The sequence below is a fragment of the Manis pentadactyla genome, chromosome 8 (genome assembly GCF_030020395.1).
Source record: "Manis pentadactyla isolate mManPen7 chromosome 8, mManPen7.hap1, whole genome shotgun sequence".
NCBI lineage: Eukaryota > Metazoa > Chordata > Mammalia > Pholidota > Manidae > Manis > Manis pentadactyla.
Window position 1 is genome coordinate 132,232,818 of NC_080026.1, and position 21,301 is coordinate 132,254,118.

General features: G+C 48.8%; 1 protein-coding gene across 9 annotated transcripts in view; it reads left to right on the forward strand.

The window, feature by feature from the left end:
* The window catches only part of LOC118919292 (deleted in malignant brain tumors 1 protein), a 95,132-nt gene that overhangs the window by 52,222 nt on the left and 21,609 nt on the right, over positions 1 to 21,301 (forward strand). For 4 of the 9 annotated variants that reach the window (XM_057506433.1, XM_057506424.1, XM_057506430.1 and 1 more), the window contains 16 exons: positions 1,144 to 1,361; positions 3,052 to 3,369; positions 3,749 to 3,790; positions 6,623 to 6,776; positions 9,891 to 10,108; positions 10,824 to 11,135; positions 11,825 to 11,857; positions 12,319 to 12,345; positions 12,942 to 13,095; positions 13,886 to 14,103; positions 14,600 to 14,911; positions 16,339 to 16,389; positions 17,206 to 17,244; positions 18,103 to 18,414; positions 18,969 to 19,001; positions 19,693 to 19,737. In XM_057506433.1, coding sequence (XP_057362416.1) covers positions 1,144 to 1,361; positions 3,052 to 3,369; positions 3,749 to 3,790; positions 6,623 to 6,776; positions 9,891 to 10,108; positions 10,824 to 11,135; positions 11,825 to 11,857; positions 12,319 to 12,345; positions 12,942 to 13,095; positions 13,886 to 14,103; positions 14,600 to 14,911; positions 16,339 to 16,389; positions 17,206 to 17,244; positions 18,103 to 18,414; positions 18,969 to 19,001; positions 19,693 to 19,737 — 2,486 coding nt within the window. The remainder of the gene's footprint in view (positions 1 to 1,143; positions 1,362 to 3,051; positions 3,370 to 3,748; positions 3,791 to 6,622; positions 6,777 to 9,890; positions 10,109 to 10,823; positions 11,136 to 11,824; positions 11,858 to 12,318; positions 12,346 to 12,941; positions 13,096 to 13,885; positions 14,104 to 14,599; positions 14,912 to 16,338; positions 16,390 to 17,205; positions 17,245 to 18,102; positions 18,415 to 18,968; positions 19,002 to 19,692; positions 19,738 to 21,301) is intronic. The other 5 variants (XM_057506426.1, XM_057506431.1, XM_057506425.1 and 2 more) reach the window with 4 other exon arrangements.

Below are 21,301 nucleotides of genomic sequence, written 5' to 3' on the forward strand. Positions count from 1 at the left end.
AAATTGTAAACAAACAGTAAGAGACTTTTCACACACACACATCAGCCCTGTACTCCAGCCTTGGGCCCTGCATCTTCTAAATGTTGCCATAAAGTGAAAGGAGACAATAGAAACATTGCCTCTTCTCTGACACAAAGAGAATAAATTTCCCTAAGTCACTGCCATTTTTTATCTCCATGAGATAAAATAATAGCAGGCACTGTTTTAGTTTTGGCTGTGTGCCCAGGCTCTGTACTATGTATTTTGTGTGCTTTGTCAAATTCTAGCATCACTACAGCCCTAAGATAGATATCTTTGTCAGCTAAATTGGAGATGAAGAAACTGAGGCTCTGAACAGTTAACTAATTTGCCCAAGATTAACCACGTATGGCTGTCTGATGTCAAACTCCCAACTCTCCACCAATGTGGTTGATTCTGTTAGCAGAGTCTGCACAAAGCCCTTCATGTCATACGTGACATACATCTTGCTATTAACACAGCAATACTGTGAAATGCTATGAAAATCCACCTTTAGCATGCACTAAGTTGTTGCTCAGTCCATGGAGTCAGACATACCCTATGCCAAAAAATATCCTAGAAACATGTTCTTTGTTAACTAAAGCCTTAAAGACAGAGACAACCCACACCTCTGAAGTCTACCATGTTACCAGTTATCTATTCCTTTAAAATCAGCCTTCCTACACAAACCTTGTGAATAATTGCCAAGGTGCAAATACTCTTCCATATGCTGACATTATTTTTATTTTAAAATCAAGGTTTTTCTCCCCAAGAATTTGGGTATGAAAAATGTGAACTATAGCGGTACGAAAATTGATTGCATGCTGATCATCAGGCGACTTGACTGTGAAGAATGTATTTGCAGTGTCCATTAGCATTTCCTGATGTTCCAATGTAGGTTTTGATCAACCAAAAACGTTTTTTATTTTAAAATTTGTTACTAAGTTGTAACCACGTGCCACATGCATTCCTCAAAGAATATTAGAGTTCTGATCATAACGTATCTGAAAAAGTTAATTGATTTTTTATGTTACTATGCAATTCAAATTATAATCCAAATATCTAATCCTATGATCGTCATACTTTTAAACTTTAAGGTCTAATGAGTTCTAACCTGCGTCTAACCCTCCACTTTGATTCCCCCAGAATGGAAGATGTCCTTGGATGCCCCTATGACTCCGTTGAAATCTTTGATGGCCCCAGGATTGCCTCGCTCTCCATGGGGAAGCTCTGTGCCTCAGTAGCTGTGATGTTTTTCTCCTCCTCAGACATCCTGACAGTAGTGTTCCGAAGCGATTCTGTGATCACCAATACTGGCTTTTATGCCCTGTTCAATGCGATTCCACAGGGTGAAATACAATCAGGTGGGAAGTTTGAAGCAGGTCTTTTGGTCTTTAAAAGACAGAACAGTTTTCTAACTTGAGGGACTTCCCTATTAGCAGACACCTGGGACTGAGTGTTTAAATAAGGCCCCCACGCCAAGCTGAACAGCTGCTAGGTTTTCCCACTAAGAGTGCCACATGGGCAGTTGAAATAAGACAATGATGTGCAGCCTCTGTGAAATGGGCAGGCCGCTCTCCTCCACAGCTGCTTCTGTCACTACCCTCCACTCAGAAACTGTCCAGAGTGCTGAAATCCAAAAACAAACCTTCCTGAAGAATCCACCTTCCTCCACCACCTGACCCACTTCACACCTTGCATGCATTGGACCCTAGCCTTAACCAGACGAGAGGCTTGGGACTCCTTCAGCCATAGCCCTATAGGTGATCGTTCCAGAGCCAGGTCCGGTTTGCACCCAGCAAGTGCTTTACTTGCCAAGTGTGGGACTTCTGATGCTCAGGACCCCTGCAGGTGCCCGAGGACCTCGTTCAGGTCCACCGGAAGCCAGGTAGTAAGTCCCTGGCTGCAGTCTGAGGCTGGAGCTTGTTTCTGAGTAAAGTAATGCTTTATCTGTCTGACCCTCAAAGGCATGTTTGAGATTTTGCCCTGGGGAGGCTAAGTAAGGTCCAGCATTTGAAATCCAGACCATTCATTGACTCAAGATCATCATTCACTCATCCAGTAATATATACGGGGGTCCTACTCTGTGGCAGGCCCAGCTGGAAGTGCTGGGGACACAGCAAACCGCAGTACCCTTTCCCCATGGAGTTTACAGTAAGGTGGATGTGGGTGAGTGGGAGAGGGTCAAGAAACGAGAAATGGAAAGAAGTAAAGGAAAAGATGGTGTGGGGGTCGTGATTAGGGCTGGGAATACAGAGCCGGGTGGGCAGAAGAGATGCCAGGAGTGGAGGAGGTGTTCCTCTGGATTGAAGGGGAATGGATAGCCTTGCTCAGGAGGTGACATGTGATGAATAACAAAAAGGGGACATTCCGGGCAGCAAGAATAGCAAATGCAAAGGCTCTTGGAGAGGAAAGAATTGGAGATATTGGAGAACCAGAAAGGCCAGTGTGGCAGAACCTATGGATGCAGTAAGGGAAGGCTGTCCCTTGGGTGCCTCTGGAAGACAGCAACTCATGCCAGCTGGCCACAGACACAGAAATAGCCATTCCCACTGGGCTTTATGAATTCATAGACACTCTCATGGCCCAGGTGCCTTCAGGGGATTAAATCTATATTTATCCAGATGCTTATCTACTATGTGCCCCAGAAAGCATCCAGGAACCCATTTTCCCAGGAATCTAGCATTGTGATGCAAAGAACCACAGAGAACCGAAGGGTGCTGGGGGCTGAGGACTGTACTACATATTCACACCCTCATTAAATTATTAATCCTCTAAGATACATGCTGCTAAAGTCCCCATTTTACAGACGAGGAACTGAGACCCAGAGAGATGAAAATAACTTGCCAAAAGTTACGCAACTCAGGAGCAGTAGAGCTGGGATTCAGACCTGCCTCTGTCTCACTCGAGCCCTTAAGGCCAACCTATTTCAGAACCAAGACAGCCTTAAGTCTTTGCTCTTAAATCTGTTGGCCCTAGCCACAAATGTGGGAGCTAGAAATCCTTCCTACTTTAAACTTCTCAAACTCAAAAATAAAGTCCTTCTTTGTTTAGAAGATGGACTGGAGCTGCGGCTGGTGGGCGGTTCCGGACGGTGCTCAGGACGCGTGGAGGCCTTCCACCAGGGGACCTGGGGCACCGTATGTGATGACCTGTGGGACCTGAATGAAGCCGAGGTCGTCTGCCGACAGCTGGGGTGTGGGCAGGCCATTGCTGCCCCTGGAAAGGCCCACTTTGGAGCCGGCTCTGGAGACATCCTCCTGGACAATATTCAGTGTCTGGGAAGTGAGAAACACCTTGGCCAGTGCCCCAGCTCTGGCTGGTCCGACCACAATTGTGGCCACCATGAGGACGCTGGAGTCATCTGCTCAGGTAGGCTCTCCTCCCATGGCAGTTTCTTTCTGATCTTTCAGCCAGCAGCTGATGGAAGGAAGGTGTGCACAGAGCAGGACCAGGGAAGCTAAGGACAGTGGCTGGACAGATGAATGTCCCTCCAGCCAGGTTGACAGAATGCTGAGAGCCTGACTCCATTCTGAAGACGCACACACCAGGGCCACACAGTTGTCAGGGTCTGTTCTTCTGACTCTCCCAGGTCTGGCACTGCTTTTCCAGAGTCTAAACACGTCCTTATTCTTGCTTGTGTAACATGAAGTCTAGCTGCTCGAGACCTGCCCCAAGCTAGGTAACCACCACTTGTCTTCATAAAATATAACTTAGATTGACTAAATTTACCTCTTTCTAATGTCTGCAGATGCCAGGGACCGGGCACCAGATGTGACTCCTGCACCCCCAGGTAGGTCCCAAACTGTGAATTTCCAGTGTCTTTGCAAAACAAGTAAGAGATCTAACCTCTGTCTTGACCTAGACACTGGTGGAAAGTCACCTAGACACTAGAATCACCCAGGGAGCTTTTCAAATTCCTGAGGCCAACGCTGTACCCCAAATCAGTCACATCAGAATCTCTGGGGTCATGCCCAGTCAACAGTAATATTTAAAGTTTCTCATATGGTTCCAACCCAAGGGGTGACCAGTGGCTTGGACAATGAGTGAAAAGCCACATTTCCCAAATGCCGTGACATCCAAAACTCTGCTCTCTGGATGGCAGAGTAAGGAAGGGCAGGAGGGAAAGAGGGGAGGGAGAGTCCATCACCATGGCTGAGAAGAGGGTATGCCTGGAGAAGAGAGAAGATGGAAAGATCTGCTTCTCAGGGACGTGGGCTGGAAAAGGAAAACATACAGGAAAACAAAGATGCACTGAAGCCAGACTCTCCCAGTGGACCAGGAGCAGCTGGGGGTGAGAAGCTAAACCACATGGGACTCCTCTGTGGGCCTCCCGGCTTAGTCAACACACAGCCCGAATAAAGGGAAGGTACACCTTCTTTTGGTAACCTGCTCAAAGTTGATGTGTGGCAGTGACCTCCCAAACTCAAGACTCCAGCTACATCAGAGCCCCTGGGGTCCTGCTCCTCCAGGCACCTGCTCTCCAGGACAGGTTCTCAGCTGCCAGTTTCCCACCCACTGGGGGCATAGGATCCACCCAGCCTCCTTGCCATCCCTATCCAGGGACTGAGTGTGAGGCAATTTGGGGTCAAAGATGTATCTTGTAGTGTTTTAGGGCTGGGCAAGGTGGGTAGCAGCTGTCCCTACCCTGGGCTGGGACCACCACGGTGCATTTGGAGGGATTCTGAGTGGGGCCCTCTGACCACTCCAATCCAGGTCCCAAGGGTGTCCCAGGTACAGGTCACCATCATCATAAGTTGCAGAGGTAGACGTGTGGGTAGGGGAGATTAATTTCCCCTCCTCTGTTGGAGGCCCCACATTTTCATTTTTCACTGGGGCCCGCAAATTATGCAGCAGCCCTGGAAGGGAGTCGGGGCTGGCAGAACACTTTCTCAGGGGCTGGTGAGTGGCCAAGCTCCCACTGGTCCCCACTGACCTTTCCTCCTCTTCCTCAGTGAGGAGCCCCCTAGCCTGGGACCGGGAGTGACGGGGATGGCTGTCAGCTCACAGATAGCTCTGTGTCCAAGGCCTCTTGCAGCCTAGGGTTTCAAGCCCCAGAAGACTTTTCTCTTTTTTCTCTCTGCTATAGTATCTTTTTCTGAGGCAGGGATGCATAGCTGACTGGAAGAGAATGAGTCACGGAATAAAAGAACTTATGGGGGGAAATGAAACCATTTATGTCTAAATAGATCCAACTGTAGGTAAACCATTTCTTGATAGAGCATTATATACTTGCCTGTACTCACACAAAAGACAGGTCTTTGCCATTTAATTATCTGATAGAAATACTGTATATCAAACATTTTAGCAAAAAGAAATGTTTCTGAGTCACTTAAGTTAGGAAAAAACCCACTCTGCTAATAGCCAACACTCTTCCTGGCCAAGGGCTGAGAAGGACAGGCAGGGGATGGGGCGCCCACCACCTTGGCTGCTCTTTAGCTTGCAGCCGGGCTGCCCGGAGCAGAGGGAAACGGAGATGAAGGAATTCCCCAACACACCTGACCCATGTGCTCCAGATCCACCACCTTTAGTGTGAAGCCTCCACCAAGCACCTGCTGTCCAGTGAACAGACTTTCCAAACCTACGCTGCCCTCGCCCTGCCATACAGTGGGGCTTAAGGACACATCTAGAAACTAGAAATACATGCTACCCAGAAATTAAAACCAACAGGACACACGAAAGGAGGAGCAGGCCTTACCTTGTGCTGGAGCTCCCCGTCGAGGCCCGCCTCGGTCTGTGGAACGCGTGCCCACACACCTCTCCCCGCCACGGCTCTCAGCTTCTCGGAACTAGTTCCTCTGCATTTTGGCACCTCCTGGAGTTGTGCGCTCAAGTGCCCAGTGATGCTGCTGTGGGCGATGCCTTGTGACATCAGCGTCAGTCTCAGGAGAGCCCTCGGGTTGGTGGACCCTGGCGCAGAACAAACAAGCCAGTCACTGTGTGGTATCTGTGATTTCCTGGCGAACCACGGAAACAAGGGGAGAGGCTGCAGCCCAGATCAGGGAGAAAAGAGGAATGGACATATCCACACCATGTATTAAGACTCAGGAGTAGTACCAGGTTTACTCCTTGGCTTAGGTCTAAGATGATTTCATGATGCCAAGCTCTCCCCTGATTTTCTTTGGTTTTGATTTTTGCAGTCACCATTCTTCCAAGGCCTGGCCCCCATGGTAACTCTTTTTCATTGAAAGTATAACCTGTAAAGGATGGAGTCACTTGGATGATTCAGAAAGGCAGACAGGCGGCTGTCTGTCCCGGCTGCCGAGGGGAAGGAACTGGTGGGATGGCGTCCTCACAGAGGGATGGACCGTCTACATCTGAGTCGAGCTGGTTGGCATGACAGGAATCTGGGGCGAGCATTCATGAAGTATCGGTGGGACTCTCCACACCTGCCGTGTCCAACCCCATTTCCACTCTCATCCACAATCTTAAGGTGCTACCGGTCACACACTGTCCTCCCGTGTCACTCCCCCTCAGGCGTACAGTTACACGCCAACCGAGCCATAGCTATGTCCATACCTGTGTGACCCCTTCTCATTTTGTGATTCACTGTTGAATTCACCTGGGAAAATGCAAGGTGCATGTCTGAGGAAGCCAACCACGAGTGTCTTGTCTGCTTTTGCAGGAGGCAGCAACTCTTGTGGGGGAGTGATTTCGGGTCTCTCGGGCTCCTTCTCCAGTCCTTGGTACCCAACAAACTACCCCACTGACGTGGAGTGCGTCTGGGTGATGCACGTGGCCGAGAAGTTCCACATACAGCTGTCAATCCCAAGCCTAAAGTAAGCAGCTTTGCCTTTTTCTACTTCAAAGGCCAACTTAGACCTGAATACATACTTTCCTCAGAGTGGCCTGTGTTCCCTAGTCAGCAAACGGCTCTAACAAAAATATCACAAACTGGGTAGCTTAATAAACATCAGAAATTTATTTTTCACAGTTCCGAAGGTTAACAAGCCCAAGACCAGTACACCGGCAGGCTCAGGGTCTGGTGAGGACCTGCTCACGGCTGGCCGTCTTTTCACTGAACCTCACGTGGCAGAAGGGGAGGGTGGTTTCGCAGGCTTTCTTGTAGAGGCGCTGATCCCACCATGAGGGCAGAGCGCAAAGGCCCGACCTCTTCACACCGTTCTTTGGAGGGTTAATTTCGACATAGGAATTCTGAGGGGACACAGACATTCAGCCTGCAGCACCACGTGACAAATCCCTTCATATTTTAGGTGAAGATTGGTTGGGTCCTCTGAGCTCAGGAAAGTCTTACAGTCATTGAGCTCAACTTCCGGGGCCGCTGCAGGATAAGCGGTGCGCACCTCTGACAGCAGGCCGTGGAGGGAGCCTCGGCTGGGGGGACCCACACGGGGACACCGCACGCCTCCTCCCTCAGCCAGCTCCACTCGGGACGCAGCTTCTTCCTCCGGCTGAACCCACATCTGTCCTTCTTCACTACCATTTTCTGGTCTTCCTTCTTCCCTTTGGATGCTGCATAAAGCAAATCTGCTTCCTCTTCTTCAGGAATTTCTATCAAGCCCCTACTAAGACTTTTCTTCACAGACCAAATAGCCCAGCCCACTCATTACTCCTACGTGCACTGTACTATCCGCTTCTTTCTCCAACCACGACCCATTCTGCAAGAAATTCATCTTATTTTAATGCTTATTTATATGCATGTGTACACACACACACACACACACACATATTGACATGCACACACATATACATGAGTAAACTTTTTAATGAAAATATTGCTTTTCCTGATAATGTTAAAGCCTGGTTTCATCTTTCTGTACTGGGTGGCATCTGGGTCATTCTGTCTCCCTGACATGGTCACAGTCTGTCCCAAACCTCTGCCACTACTTACCATCTGTGTTCATCGGCCCAGCAGTCAAGGATCTGAATGACTAAATGCTGCCTTTGCATGTACACTAGTTAGGCAGTGGAGTAAGGGACACACTCGGTTAGTTTTACCTTATGGCTAAAATTCCTGAGTGTCCAGGGGGGGTAGGACGTAAACTGATATCAGGGAACATTATGAGCAAAACATATTTATTATTCATTCATCCTACACATATTTATTTATGGAAAGCAATGGGAAAAGATTTGGTTCCATATATTTCAAATCTATGAAATTCAGAGTTCAAATGTTTTGGGTAAAGAGTATCATTTTATCACTTCTGGAAAATGGTTATTCCAAACATCTGTAATTTCAAGGTTAGTACTTCAACATTAATTTCCTACTATTATCTCAGAGTACACAAATCAAGGAGCTGTTTAATGTGTTGCCTCAAGTCAGAACTTAGTTGCTGATTTCCAGGTTTTTGATGTTCCTAAGTCTAGATTTATTGATATTTGCTTTTTGTTTTTTAGGACATAAAGTTAGTTATTATTTGCTCCAGGGAGTCTCAACTGGAAATGGTTAGACCTCCCCAGAGGACATTTGGCTATGTCTGGAGACATTTTAGGTTGTCTCAGTTGGAGGAATGCCACTGTCATGCAGTGGGTAGAGGCCAGGGATGCTGTTAAGTGTCCTACAGTTCACAGAACAGCTGCCCCGCAACAAAGAATTCTCCAGCCCCAAATGTCAGTAGTGCTGAGACTGAGAACCCTGAAGGCATTGATGTTTGCTTCATTTGTTTTTCTATTTCAGTCTCCTCAGAGATTTGTTTCAAGTTCAATTTGTAAAACTCATATCCATATTTTAACTATCTGGTATTACTCCTGCTGAGTGAATGTGTCCTGTTTTCTAATGAAACTATTGCCCCGACGACAGTGTGACCTGTTACTGCCACTCTACTGTTAACCTCACACACAAATGTTATCGCTTTTTCTTAATTTGAAATTGAGTTAGTTTGAGGCACTTGACTTTTACTTCATTGGAACAGATGTGTTCTGCAATAAAAAGGTTTTCAAATTCAGTAGCTTGTGTACACATGTAATTGTGTCCATTGAGTATACATTGTGCAGTGAACACTTACAATGCATGCATCAAGGGCTATGTACTGCTTAAATCGCAGATGTGCATATCTCACATTTTTATTGTGTGAGATGAATGCTGATGTTCTTTAATTTACATTTATTGACCTGCTTTCTATGTAGGCCGTGGTTTAGAAAGGGGCTTATAATGCCAAACAAGACAGACAAGATCTCTACCCTCACGGCATTTACCTTTAAAGGGAAGACAGATAGTACTCAAATAAGTTACTCAATGGACAATTTCCATTAGCAGTAAGTTGATAAGTGCTACGAAGAAAAAATACATATATATATATATATATATATATATATATATATATATATATATATATATATATGCTAGGAGGATAGTGAAGGGGACAAGGACAGCATTAGGTAGATGGTCCGGGACCGCTTCTCGGGTCATCCAGGTTAGATGAAACAGCATGAAAACACTTACTTGGAAGCAGGTAGTTGGGGCAGGGGAGGGAAGAGTCCTCCCCAGGAGGCCCTCGGAGCTTTTACAGTTGTCCCCATTTCTCCGTGCTCCAGGTCTTGTTGAGAGCCTGACTCAGTGAGACCCTAATAATGCCTGCCCTTCCCAGGGAGTGGCAGAATTTGAACAGACTTAGGGGACATTCAGGAGACGCTCGAGGTAGAGAGGAAGATGGCAGGAGGCACTGAAAACCAAGACACCAGCTGGGGGGCCGCTGAAATGGACCAGGGAAAATGTGATGAAAGTCCGACTGACCAGGGCCAGTCCCAACCCGGAAGGGCAGGAGGCAGGTTCAAGCACTACTGAAGGGATCAAGTGCCACAAGGGATGTGTGGCTGGCAGGAGGCGGCAGGGGTGATTACAGTGTCTGGCTGGATGCAGTGCAAATCATAGTTTTATTTAAACATTTCTGCAAATTTCTTCAGGAAGATCAACTCTGTTTTTACCTCCTCAGATTAGAAGACATCTATGGGTGCCCACATGACTTCATTGAAGTGTTTGATGGACAGCAAGCTGCCTCACTCTCCCTGGGCAGATTTTGTGCTGGAGCAGAGCTCACGTTCTTCTCCTCTACAAACATCATGACCGCAGTGTTCAGAAGTGATGCCATGATCACCAACACAGGCTTTCACGCTCTGTACAATGCCATTCAGCAAGATGAAAGGGAGAGGGGTAGGTCTCCTAATGCGTGTCCTGGAGGGAAGGGTCCTTTCCCTTTAGGACAGGAGATGCCTTCCAAACCTGACCGGCAGAGCCTAGCTTCATGAATGACATCCCAAGTGACACGCAATCTGACCCTAACTGCCCCCAGCCCACCCCTCACCTTGCCCTGCCATTCACTGTCATTTCCCCTCCCAAAACATCCTGTCTGAAGACACAGATGTCTGAATCTCTTATCTTGCACTGGCTGCTTGTAGATGGAGGACCCAGATGAGAGCACCCTTCTTCAAAGGAAGGGAAATTGCAGGAAGGTGAATTCTTCTGAGACAAAACTGTCTCAAACTGTAACTCCCAGCCCGTCTGCTCCCAGCTGAATTCAATACTAAAACCATCCAGGACTCTTAAGCAGACCTCTTTGGTTCAACAGCCGGACACGGGGAACATTCCAGAGCTCTCAGTTCATTATGCTTGGGGTGACCTTGTCATTTATCCTCCTGTCAGGATACTTTCGAGAGTTTAAATGGGATTCTAAAATAATTAACCAGCATTAATCTAAAACAGTCCTAAACCAGGACTATTACAGACAAATTAGGACTAAGGGCTCCTAAAGTCCAACAGCCTAACGTGGGAAAGTGTGCCCGGGGGCTGGGCATCCTCTGCCTGCAGAAGGTCCTGGAGTTTGGGGACAGTGCTACAGCGCAGAAGCCTCTATTTTCCTGTCCTGCAGGTGTGTCCCTGAGACTAATGAATGGCAGTCGCAGGTGTGAGGGCCGGGTGGAAGTCTTCTACAATGGCACCTGGGGCACAGTGTGCGATGACAGCTGGGACCTGATAGACGCCAGGGTGGTGTGCCAACAGCTCGGCTGTGGTGAAGCCTGGTCAGCCCCGGCTCAGAGCTACTTTGACAGAGGCACTGGCCACATCATGCTGGATGACGTGCGGTGCACAGGAAATGAAGCAAAGGTGTGGCAATGCGTGCACAATGGATGGTTTTCCCACAACTGCGGGCACCATGAGGACGCCAGTGTCATCTGCTCAGGTGAGCCCCCACGCCAGCCGGCAGTTACTCAGAAAGGAACCCATCTTTTGGAGTCAGTCGGCTTAAGAGTTAGTTTTTTCTCTTGAATTGTGTGTGCATGAAATGTTCAAGGTCCCACCTTAAAATCTGTGACCTGTTCCTGGACAGACATGCCACGATGGTGGTGACCACCCCCCCTCTCTTGGATAGGAGTAGTCGCTGGTGTCCAGAGAGCCTCTAACACCAGCCAGGCTCCACACTAAGCCAAGCACAGCCACGTTCTTGTGACTGCCTTCCCAGTCTACTGAAGCAGAGGCTGTTAGCATCCTCAGCTTATTGGTAAGGCAACACATTTTACTGGTGAGCATTTCCAAGATCACACACAGGCCCGTGCCCTGTAAGTACTTCCCCCAGGTTCTGCTTGAAAGACTGTAAGGTTCTGTGACTAAAACTCCTTCAGCCCCAAAACTGACCAAAAGCAAATAAACACCATAGGCGCCCTCATCCATTGAGCATTGACAAGACTGAAAATCTTTAACCAACATTGATGGCTTTTGTTACTACACTTCCAAGTGCCCAGAAGAGAATGTGTGTGAGCCTTAAAAAGCAAAAAAAAAAAAAAAACAAAAAAAACCACTGTCTTCTTTTACAAATTATGTGACTATCTTACTCAACCCACCTCTCATTCTCTCTTCTGTCTTTGAATACAGGTGTTGATGGCGGTCCAAACATAGGACCAGCAGGTATCACACCTCCATACGTTATAACCAGTTGCCAGGTCCCTGATGTATGTGAATCCCAGCTACTCTTTAATCCTGTAATTGGGGCACAGTTGAATAAATTCTCTGTGACCAATTCTCTGTTAAAAGAGACCAGCTCAGGCCAGTGTGCTAACAGAGTGGTGGGGCTGGGGGCTGGCAGAGGATGGGGAGAGAGGTTGGGGGAGGGAGGGTTCAGATTCCCCAGAACTGCAGCCTCTCGGCTACTGGATTCCCTGAGTCGGTATCTGCTGTGAGAGAGGGCCAGCTGCCTGCAAGGACCGTGGTGCTGGAGATCTCTTGAAGAGCCAGGCAGTCATCTCTGCCCGCTGGGCCACAGAGAAACCACAGCTTTGAGTGTCAATGCTTCTGAGAGTTTGCAAGGAGTATTCTGGATAGAAATCCTCACTCATGGTATTGTTTTTCTCCCCTGTGTATTTTCACAGGCTCCACTGGTGGCAGCCCCCCTGCAGGTACTGCATTTATTTAAACCCTTCACATGGTTTCCTATTTGTTCTGTGTTCAATTTTAGCACTTCCAGCATCTAGACGAATGCTCTTCCTCCCTCTCGCATGTGAGAGGCTGCAGCACAGAGGGGCCTTTAACAAATTCCATGCAAAATCCAGTATTTCAGCCACAGAGCAGATCTTTACATTGTACTCTTGGTTCCGGTTTCAGCAAGATCTGTGCAGAATACACAGGGCTCTTGGATAACCATACAGTCACGATGTGCTGAGAAAGGACACTTTGGTTTCATGGCCTTTTTGTCCTCTTCATTAAAATACATGCATATAGGTTCATAAAGCACTTCCCACCGTATGTCACTATCATTTCTTTTCCTAAAAACCCTGTAAGAAAGATAGGACACACTTCATGACCCATCTGCTGAAGCATGGCATTGGAAGTGCACAGGAGCCTCCAAAGCTGACTTGTTTAGTCACCAGCCAAAGCAGGCCAGGAACAGGTTCCCCTGACTTCTGTTCTCGCTCTGTCCCCTCTTGACTCCTCGAGAAACACCAGCAAAGGTCAGTGCCCCCTTCTCATGGGGTTTCTTCACTGTCTCTTGCAGGTGAAAATTTCCATTGTGGTGGTTTGCTCACTAATAATTCGGGCTCCTTCTCCAGTCCTTGGTACCCTGAGAAATACCCTCCAAACACGGTGTGTGCCTGGGACATACAAGTGGATATCAGGGCTCGTATCAAACTTACGTTTGAAGTGGTGAAGTGAGTCCCTATTTCCTATTTAACTATCCTCTCTACTCAGGTTTCGATGCCAGTTATACTGCCCACTCCCCATCCCCTCACCAAACAAACAAACAAACCCAGCTTCGACATTTAATTCTCAAAAGTGAGGAAGGCCTTGGGACCCACTCAGTAATATCGATACAAAGTTTAAATGCACAGATTTTTAAACTCAGCAATTCTCTAGTTTATCAAACGTGGTCTGCAGATTGTCCCCTGCGTAGTTAGGGTGACCACGGTAGCTTTCTTATGGCAGCACAGGTGGGAAACAAGCTAACTGCCCGTGAGCAGGGGATCAGTTAAACCGATTTTGGTACTGCCGTGTATTGTCGTCACACACCCAGGGTGCACTGTTGTAGAATGATCTGCTGGAAAACCATGGACAAAATTTGTGCTTAGAGCATAACGGGAAGGAAGCAAAAAGAAACCATTTACTGTGGTTGCTTCTAGAAAGGGGATGGAAGTGAGAAGCACTAGTCAGGGGCAGGAGGAAAATTTACTTCTCCCCGGACACCTGCCAATGCCCCTTAAATTCTATTCCTGTGCTTGCAATATACATTCAGAAAATACATTAAAGAAAAGTTCAAAATAAAAGGTTTTAATAAACAGGAAGATACATACTACCTACATCAACAGTCATCATTTTCTCCCACCTGTGTGAAAAGATGTAGGAACAGATAGCTTTTCCAGAGCCCTCCGTGGCCCCACGTGGGCAGCGCGTGCTGGGGGAAAGCCCATGTGGACCGCGTGTGAAGCATCCATTACTTCACAGGATGGAAGATTTCTACGGCTGTCCGTACGACTTCGTTGAAATCTTTGATGGCCCACAGAGCGAAACTTTTTCTCTGGGGAGGTTCTGTTCCAGCACAACCCCGGTATTTACCTCCTCCTCAAATCGCCTGACGGTCGTCTTCCACAGCGACGCCATCGTCACCAACACTGGTTTTCACGCCTCCTATGAATCCCTTGTGCCAGATGAGAACAGTACTGGTAGGTCCCTTGGTCACGTTGGCCCTGGCCCTGCTTGGGAGCAAAGCAGGTAGGGGTTTGAAGGGTTTTCCACTCTCCTCAATTGACCCCCAAGATCTGAGTAGAGTGAGTGGGTGATCCCCTACCTCTGTGGGGGACAGCGATGCCTGATACACTGAGCAGGGGCTCATGGCTGGTGCTGTCTTTGAGCTTGTTTCATTCAAAATGCACACGTAGCTCCCTTCCACCTGCTGGAGAGCGCTGCTCCTCCCTAAGAGTGCTGGGCGCTTGGTGCTTTGCACTTCACACTGGCTCCCAGGGGCCTCCTTTGGCCTGTGTCAAGTACACAATCCTGTCTGGGACAAAAGCTTCAAAATCACACCCTAAAACCCACATTGACACGAGGGCTCAGACCCGAGGTGCCTTTGCAGCCGCTTTACCCAGCTCTAACCCTCTTGTCTCTCCCCCAGTCAGAGAGGGGTGGTGTCCAGGGCGGTGACAGTGTCTGCGTTTCCAGGTGTGGCCATCAGGCTGAGCAGAGGCAGCCACAGGTGTGAGGGCCGCGTGGAGCTGCACTTCAACGGCAGCTGGGGGACAGTGTGTGACGACAGCTGGGACCTGCGTGATGCCCAGGTGGTCTGCAGGCAGCTGGCCTGTGGCAGGGCGGTGTCGGCCCCTGGGAGGGCACATTTCCACCGAGGCCTGGGCCCCATTGCTCTGGACGACGTGGAGTGTGTGGGCACTGAAGCCAGGCTGTGGCAGTGCGTGCACAATGGCTGGTTCTCCCACAACTGCGGCCACCACGAAGATGCCGGCGTCGTCTGCTCAGGTGGGCCTGAGGCTGAGGCTGGCGGGCGGGTGGAAGGACATTCCCAGCTCTCCCGGGAGCAGTAGGGCAACCCCGGCCAGCGCCCTGTCACTGTCCCCAGACGTCAGCTGCTCAGATGCCCCTGCCATCCCCATCTGCTGCCAGCACTACACTTCCCTTTATGTGGACTCCTTTCTCACTTATATGAAGTAACTTTACCAGGAAACTTTATGTCACCACTGTAGATGGGGAGCAGGGATCACTTGGCGCAGAAGGTACCTAAAAATAAACACAGCAATAAAGCAATGCTAAAATGTTTCAGACTTAAACAGTGACTATCTAATCTAATCAATCCACACCCATGCATATCTGAAAATGTCCTGAATCAGAATGGAACTATATCTAAAGTTTTAACTTTTAGTACAATAAATATGTAAATATTCAAATGGAAGGTGCACCATCTCAGATCATCTCAAATCCCACCAGTGATGAGTCACGCCTTCAGGGACAGTCCCTTTGGTTCAGCCCCTTGTTTTACAGGTGACACCGAGATCTCTCCTCAAGTCACAGAGCTTGGAGCCCAGGTTAGGGGCTCCTCCACCATTAGCAGAGTTACATATGTTTGACACTTACGATGTCTAATGTTTTTATCATTGTTCTGTCTGTTCTTAGCATACAATTTTTCCTCATTTTATCTCAGTCACCTTTTTGCAAATAAATTCAGTAGTTGGAGCCGAAAGCCCCCATGTATCTCTGCCTCCTTCTGGGTTTGGCTAGGAGGAAACAAACGGGCTCATCAGTTAGACCTGGCTGCAGTGACAGAGAGGACGAAAGGGCAGACAGCGGGTGGGGGTACTGGAAGGTTCTGAGAGGAAAGGAAAGAAGTCAAGGGACTGAATCAGTGCTCGGTGACATTGCCACATGGCACCAGATACAGGGCCGGGGGCCTAAAGAGCAGGAGGTTTGGGCCCTGGGCCCTGGGCAGTTCTTGGGGGTGGGTCAGAGGTTATAGAAAAGGTCATAGACCAGCAGCTCCCACCCCGGCCCTCCAGCTCCCTCCTAGTGCTGAAGTTGCCAGTGTATGTCCTTGAGATAAACCTGGTTCTGCCCTTTGCAAACTGACATTCACTCCGGGAGGCAAGGCCCACACACCCAGAAAGTTACAAAACCCAGCCAAATGGCAAGGTAGGTGCTCCACAGAAGGCGACCATCACTGGGACCACAGTTTTCCCACAAAACACAATGACATCGCAGTGTCTGGCAGCAGGACAGCAATGAGCCCTGTGGCCCAGGACACCTGCTGGGTGCAGCCATGGTAACTCAGAACCCCTTCAGATGCCCGGAGTAGGTGTAGTTTCTCCCCAGTACAAATAAGCAAGCTGATGTTCAGGTTCAGGAAGAATGAGGGGCGGGACCTGCCCTCACCTTGCGGCTCATGCTTCCTGCAGCCTCCCTGCCTTCCTCGGCACCATCAGCTGCTGCGAGCTACTCGACTTCAGGTAATTTTGATCGTTCTTAACTGACTACCTGTAACTTGCCTTGGCAAAGCTGCCCTGGGAGGTGGGGCAGTGGTTTAGGGGCCAGATGGCCTGGATTTGTCATCCTGGTTCCGTCCTTTATTAGCTGTGGGACCTTGAGCAAATCTCTGAGCTGTTTGATGCCTCAGTTTCCTCCTCTGGACGAGGAGGAGGAGAACAGCAGTGGTCTTCTAGGACCACGTCGGGGCTCAGCAGGTGTCTGTGTGGAGCAGGGGTTGGGGGGGCAGTGTGTGCTGCATGGGGCCCACGACCCGGTGTCACCGGCTCTTCCAAGCACGCAGGATTTATCTCCAGATCCTGCGTCCTGCCTGACAGAATCGTAAAGAATCGCTAGTCTTCCCCTGACCCTGTGATTGGCCCAATAGGTCTCACATTTCAAGTTAGGTCAGCTGCTTTTCCATGGCAGCATCTCTAAGAGTAAAATGCAATGTGCAGAGAGGAGTTGTGAAAAGGAAATAACCCCAAAACCTTCAAAGGAGGTTTGAACAGCAATGACCCCCAAAGAACACTTTCTTGATTTTAAAGTATATCTGTTTCAAAAAAAAAATATCAACCACCATGTTGTGACTTTCTTGAGCTGCGTCATCTGGCTTCTCTTCCCTGTGCACACACCGTTTGGGTGAGGAAAGGACCCGCAGACACAGGGCTTGGGAAGTGAGCTGATTTAGAATCAGAAACCAGAGAATCCACAAGATGAGAGCCAGACAGTTAGCAGAGTTAAATATGTCTGACACTTACGGTGTCTAATATTTTTATCATTTTTCTGTCTGTCCTTAGCATCTTTTCCTGAGCTGACAGAGGGGCCCACACCAGCAGGTAATCTGCTCTCTCCCCAGTTGCCTGCCCTTTGTAGTTTTAGTTCAGCAAAACCCCAGCGTCACTGTGCGAGAGTGCCTGCTAGAGACTTGTTCCTCTGCAGTCTCAGCTTGTACCTACAGACAGCTGCTGCTGGAGGAAGGGCTGATAATGTCCAGGTTTACCTAGAACATCAGTGATTGGAAAGATGCTGTCAGATGCAAGAATGGTTTGTGGGACTGGTTTGGAAGCCAGCACCCAGGAAGGCCGAGTCACCCTACTATCCCAAATCTCCACCCGTTCCCACCACGAGCTCCCCCTGGCTGTGTTCAGAGTGCTCCAGTCTCTACTTCCTTTTGTCACATGGCCTTTGAACTTGGGGGACAGTCTGGAATGACTGCCCTTTATATTCCCCAAAGCATCTTCACAGAAGTGGTCACACCTGATTAGGGGGCACTGATGGGAGCTACTGTGAGTGCCACTTGATCAACATGTGCAAAGGCACCCAGAGAATCTTATGCACACACACCCCTATCAGTATGTGCAGGATAGCGTCTCATGAAAAATCCTCAAACCCCCATGAGTGCCAGAATCCAAGGTTTCACACACACAGTGAAGGAGAATGGGCAGCTGGGAAACGTGGGCCCGCACCACTGCCCAGCTGCCTAAGGAGCAAAACCATGTCTTAACCAAGTGTAACCTCAAGAAACACACTGATTAATACCAAAGACAAAAACCGAAATGAAATGAATGAAACCAAGGAGGAAGTAGATTGGTCATTACCGATGGTCAGTGCACAATTTCCAGGAAATGCAGGCTCCTCTGGTGGCCTTCCTGGATGAGCCTTGATGGAGGTCATTGTTTGCAATGTCCACCAAGGTCTGGGCCTGCGGCTGGTGAATGGGTCAAGCAGGTGTGAAGGCCGAGTAGAAGTCTACCACGCCAACACCTGGGGCACTGTGTGTGATGACAGCTGGTCCATACGGGATGCCCACGTGGTCTGCAGACAGCTCGGCTGTGGCCTGGCTGTGTCTGCCCTCCCAGGGGCCAGCTTCAGCCCTGGGTCAGGCAGCATCCTCCTGGATGATGTCACCTGCACAGGGAGGGAGTCCTCCCTGGGGCAGTGTCCTCACAGTGGCTGGTTCAGCCACAACTGCGGGCACCACGAAGATGCTGGCATCATCTGCTCAGGTGAGCACAGGTGGGCCAGGCATGGGGCTGCCCAGGCCAAGCCTGGAATTTGCAGATGGAGTCTGGAAATGCCTCCATGCCTGAACTCTTTTCCCATGTCTGGGACAGTAGACTTCTGTTCTAACTCTGAAGAATTGGCCAACTATTTAATATATGGGAGGGCACCACTCAATTTGAGTGTCTACAAAAGTTAATCAGATCCAAAATAAAGAAAATAATAATACTTAAAAAGTTGTTTACAGGATTAAATGAGACATTCCACATGGGACACTTAGTCAAGCAGGTAACACCCTATAAATGCACAAAAATGTCAACTATTTTGTTGTTGGTGGTGGTACTTTACTTACTAAGGCAAATTCTGTCAGCATAGCACCCAAGCTTTTAGCCAGGTGATACAATCCACACCCAGCTTTACAGCCCAGAGGGTGCCACCCTAGGTGCTTAAGGACAATTGCTCACACAGGCTTGTTGAGTGGACTGAGGCAATGATGTTTAGACCACTCTACTGTCCTGGTTTCTATGATTAAACCACCCTCTTGTATCCTTTATCTCAGCAGATTCTGCAGCTGCTGGACCTCCAGGTATCTGTGAGTTCACATCCATTCTATTTGCTGATTAGTGACTAGCCATCTAGGGCAGGAGTCCCCCCACTGGCCCTCCCTTAACTTCCCTCATTACTGCTCTAAGCTCCAGACCTCTGCACCCTCCCAGGAGGTGAAGACCCAGAGCTGCATCCCATTCCCACAGAACCCTGCCTGCACCCAGAGGAAAAGCTGTTCTGGGTATCAGCGGGTTGATGTGTCATCCCTTCCACATTGGACACCTGCATTTCAGCAGGACTCTGAGACAACATTTCTTGACCCAAAGTGGTGGCACATACACCAGAGGCCATGGCCAACCAGGGAAGGCAAGGGGGCCTGGAGGCAGGTGCCCCTGTGCTGGGAGCTCCCCCTCCATCTGCAGCTCTATCTGGGTCCCCAGATGTTGCCGCTGAACTCTGTGGTTCTGAGGAGGTGTCCTGAGCTTATGGGGCTGAATCTTCACAGTCCCAACATCAGTTTTATTCTTTCATTTTCTTATTCTTAATCAGAATAATGTGTACATATTAAGGAGCCACCATCACATCTTAAATGGTAACTACTTGATTAGAGATTGGATAGGTTGCTTAAAGGTAAACTCATGCATGTGATTTTGGTGGTATTGGGATGAACACAATGAAATGCCACTGTTTGTTTGGAATGTACTTATGATGACTATTTTCCTTTTTTATGTGTACAGTTTCTTCAGCTCCTACAAAACAGCCACGTGTTTCCCATCTAATAGGTACTTCTTCCATGCTTATGTTTTGAACTGTTTTTCCTAGCCCGGGGTCCCACCATCTGTGGCTGAATGAAATGTAGTGAGCACTGTGTTTGTGGCCCTGCAGCTTATGGAATAAAAGTTGCCCTCACTAGAGGCAGGCTGGCAACCTGGTGGGTTCTCCTTGTGTAGGGACCTTTCTAAGGACAGCCAACCCCACAGCCACCCTCCTAGCTTTATTGAAAGGCCTGCATGAAGGCCCTGACCACAGACTGCTCCTGTGGTCTCTCCTCAAAGGGGACGCCATGAATCAGCCCAGTCTCTGGGGCTCAGAACCTAGGAATCAACTTCCTCTGCCTTCGGTTCTGGAGCAGGTCCACTTAGCTGGCTCCCGCCCCTCTCACAGCACGGATGCTCTCTCTTCCCCTGCTGCTTTTCCAACCCCCAACCTCCAGCATCCTCCAGTGAATATTTACACGTTTTAAATTCAAGGAAAGTGAAATTAATTTCTTTCTGAGACTTTCCTCATATTCTTTGATAGACCTGAGTTAGAATGCGAAGGCTGAACCCCAAGCATGCAGATGAATAGTTTTGAACTTTTAGAGAAACAACGTTAAGAAATGACACCCAAAAGAGGATAAAAGCAGAAGATTGTTTTTAAAGCTCTGTGTCCTCTACAAAGCCAACAGGTGGAAAATATTCCCAATAGAGATGCTTCCCAGTGAGGAGCAGCACCAGAGAGTTTGTGCTGAATTGTAGATACGGGCAGCAGTCCTGACGCTTCTGCTGGGTGTATAATTTCCTCATGGACGTACGCTCCCCGCACATAAGCTGCACATGGGGGAGAATTCTCTAACTGCGGGTGCTGCCTCGCTCGATCGAGGGAAGCTTCTTAAGCCCACTTGGCGCTTGGCCCCTGCAGATCCGCCAGTGCACAGGCAATGAGACCAGCCTGGGGCAGTGCCACCACCTCGGCCCATCCGTCCATAACTGTGGACACCACAAGGATGCCGGGGCCACCTGCTCAGACACCTGGACTCTCCTGAGACCGGGATTCTCTCCCTGAGCAGCAGAGCTGTATTTGCCAGGCAGGCCAACCCTGAAAGGCGTGGGGTTCCACATTGGGGGAGCAGTTGTCCCAGTTTGCATGGCACTTTCCCAATTTTAGCACCAAAAACCCTTATCCTAGGAACCCCTCAGATTCAGCTAACCCAAGGCATTGGTCACATTACTCTCAAGGGTGCCCAATATCACAACCTGTTCCCCTGGCCCCAAGAAGAGAAGGGGCCCCGTGAGCCAAACCATACCTGGGAACCGGGAAATTGTGCCCTGCTCTCAGGAGTTTCTAATTTCCAGGAATGATTTTTCTGTATGTATAAATGTCATAAATTTCTCATGAGGATCTTTCTCAGCCAGGGCTACATATGAGTAATTCCCTGATTCGTTGATGGCCTAAGCTGGACTTCCTTGCCACTAGGGACAACTTGATGCAACCATTCAAACAGCTGAATGACCATTTGAAAACCCTGCTCTGTTACCCTTTGCTACTGCATGGTGTATGCGATGAACCTCATGCTCCCCTCCCCAT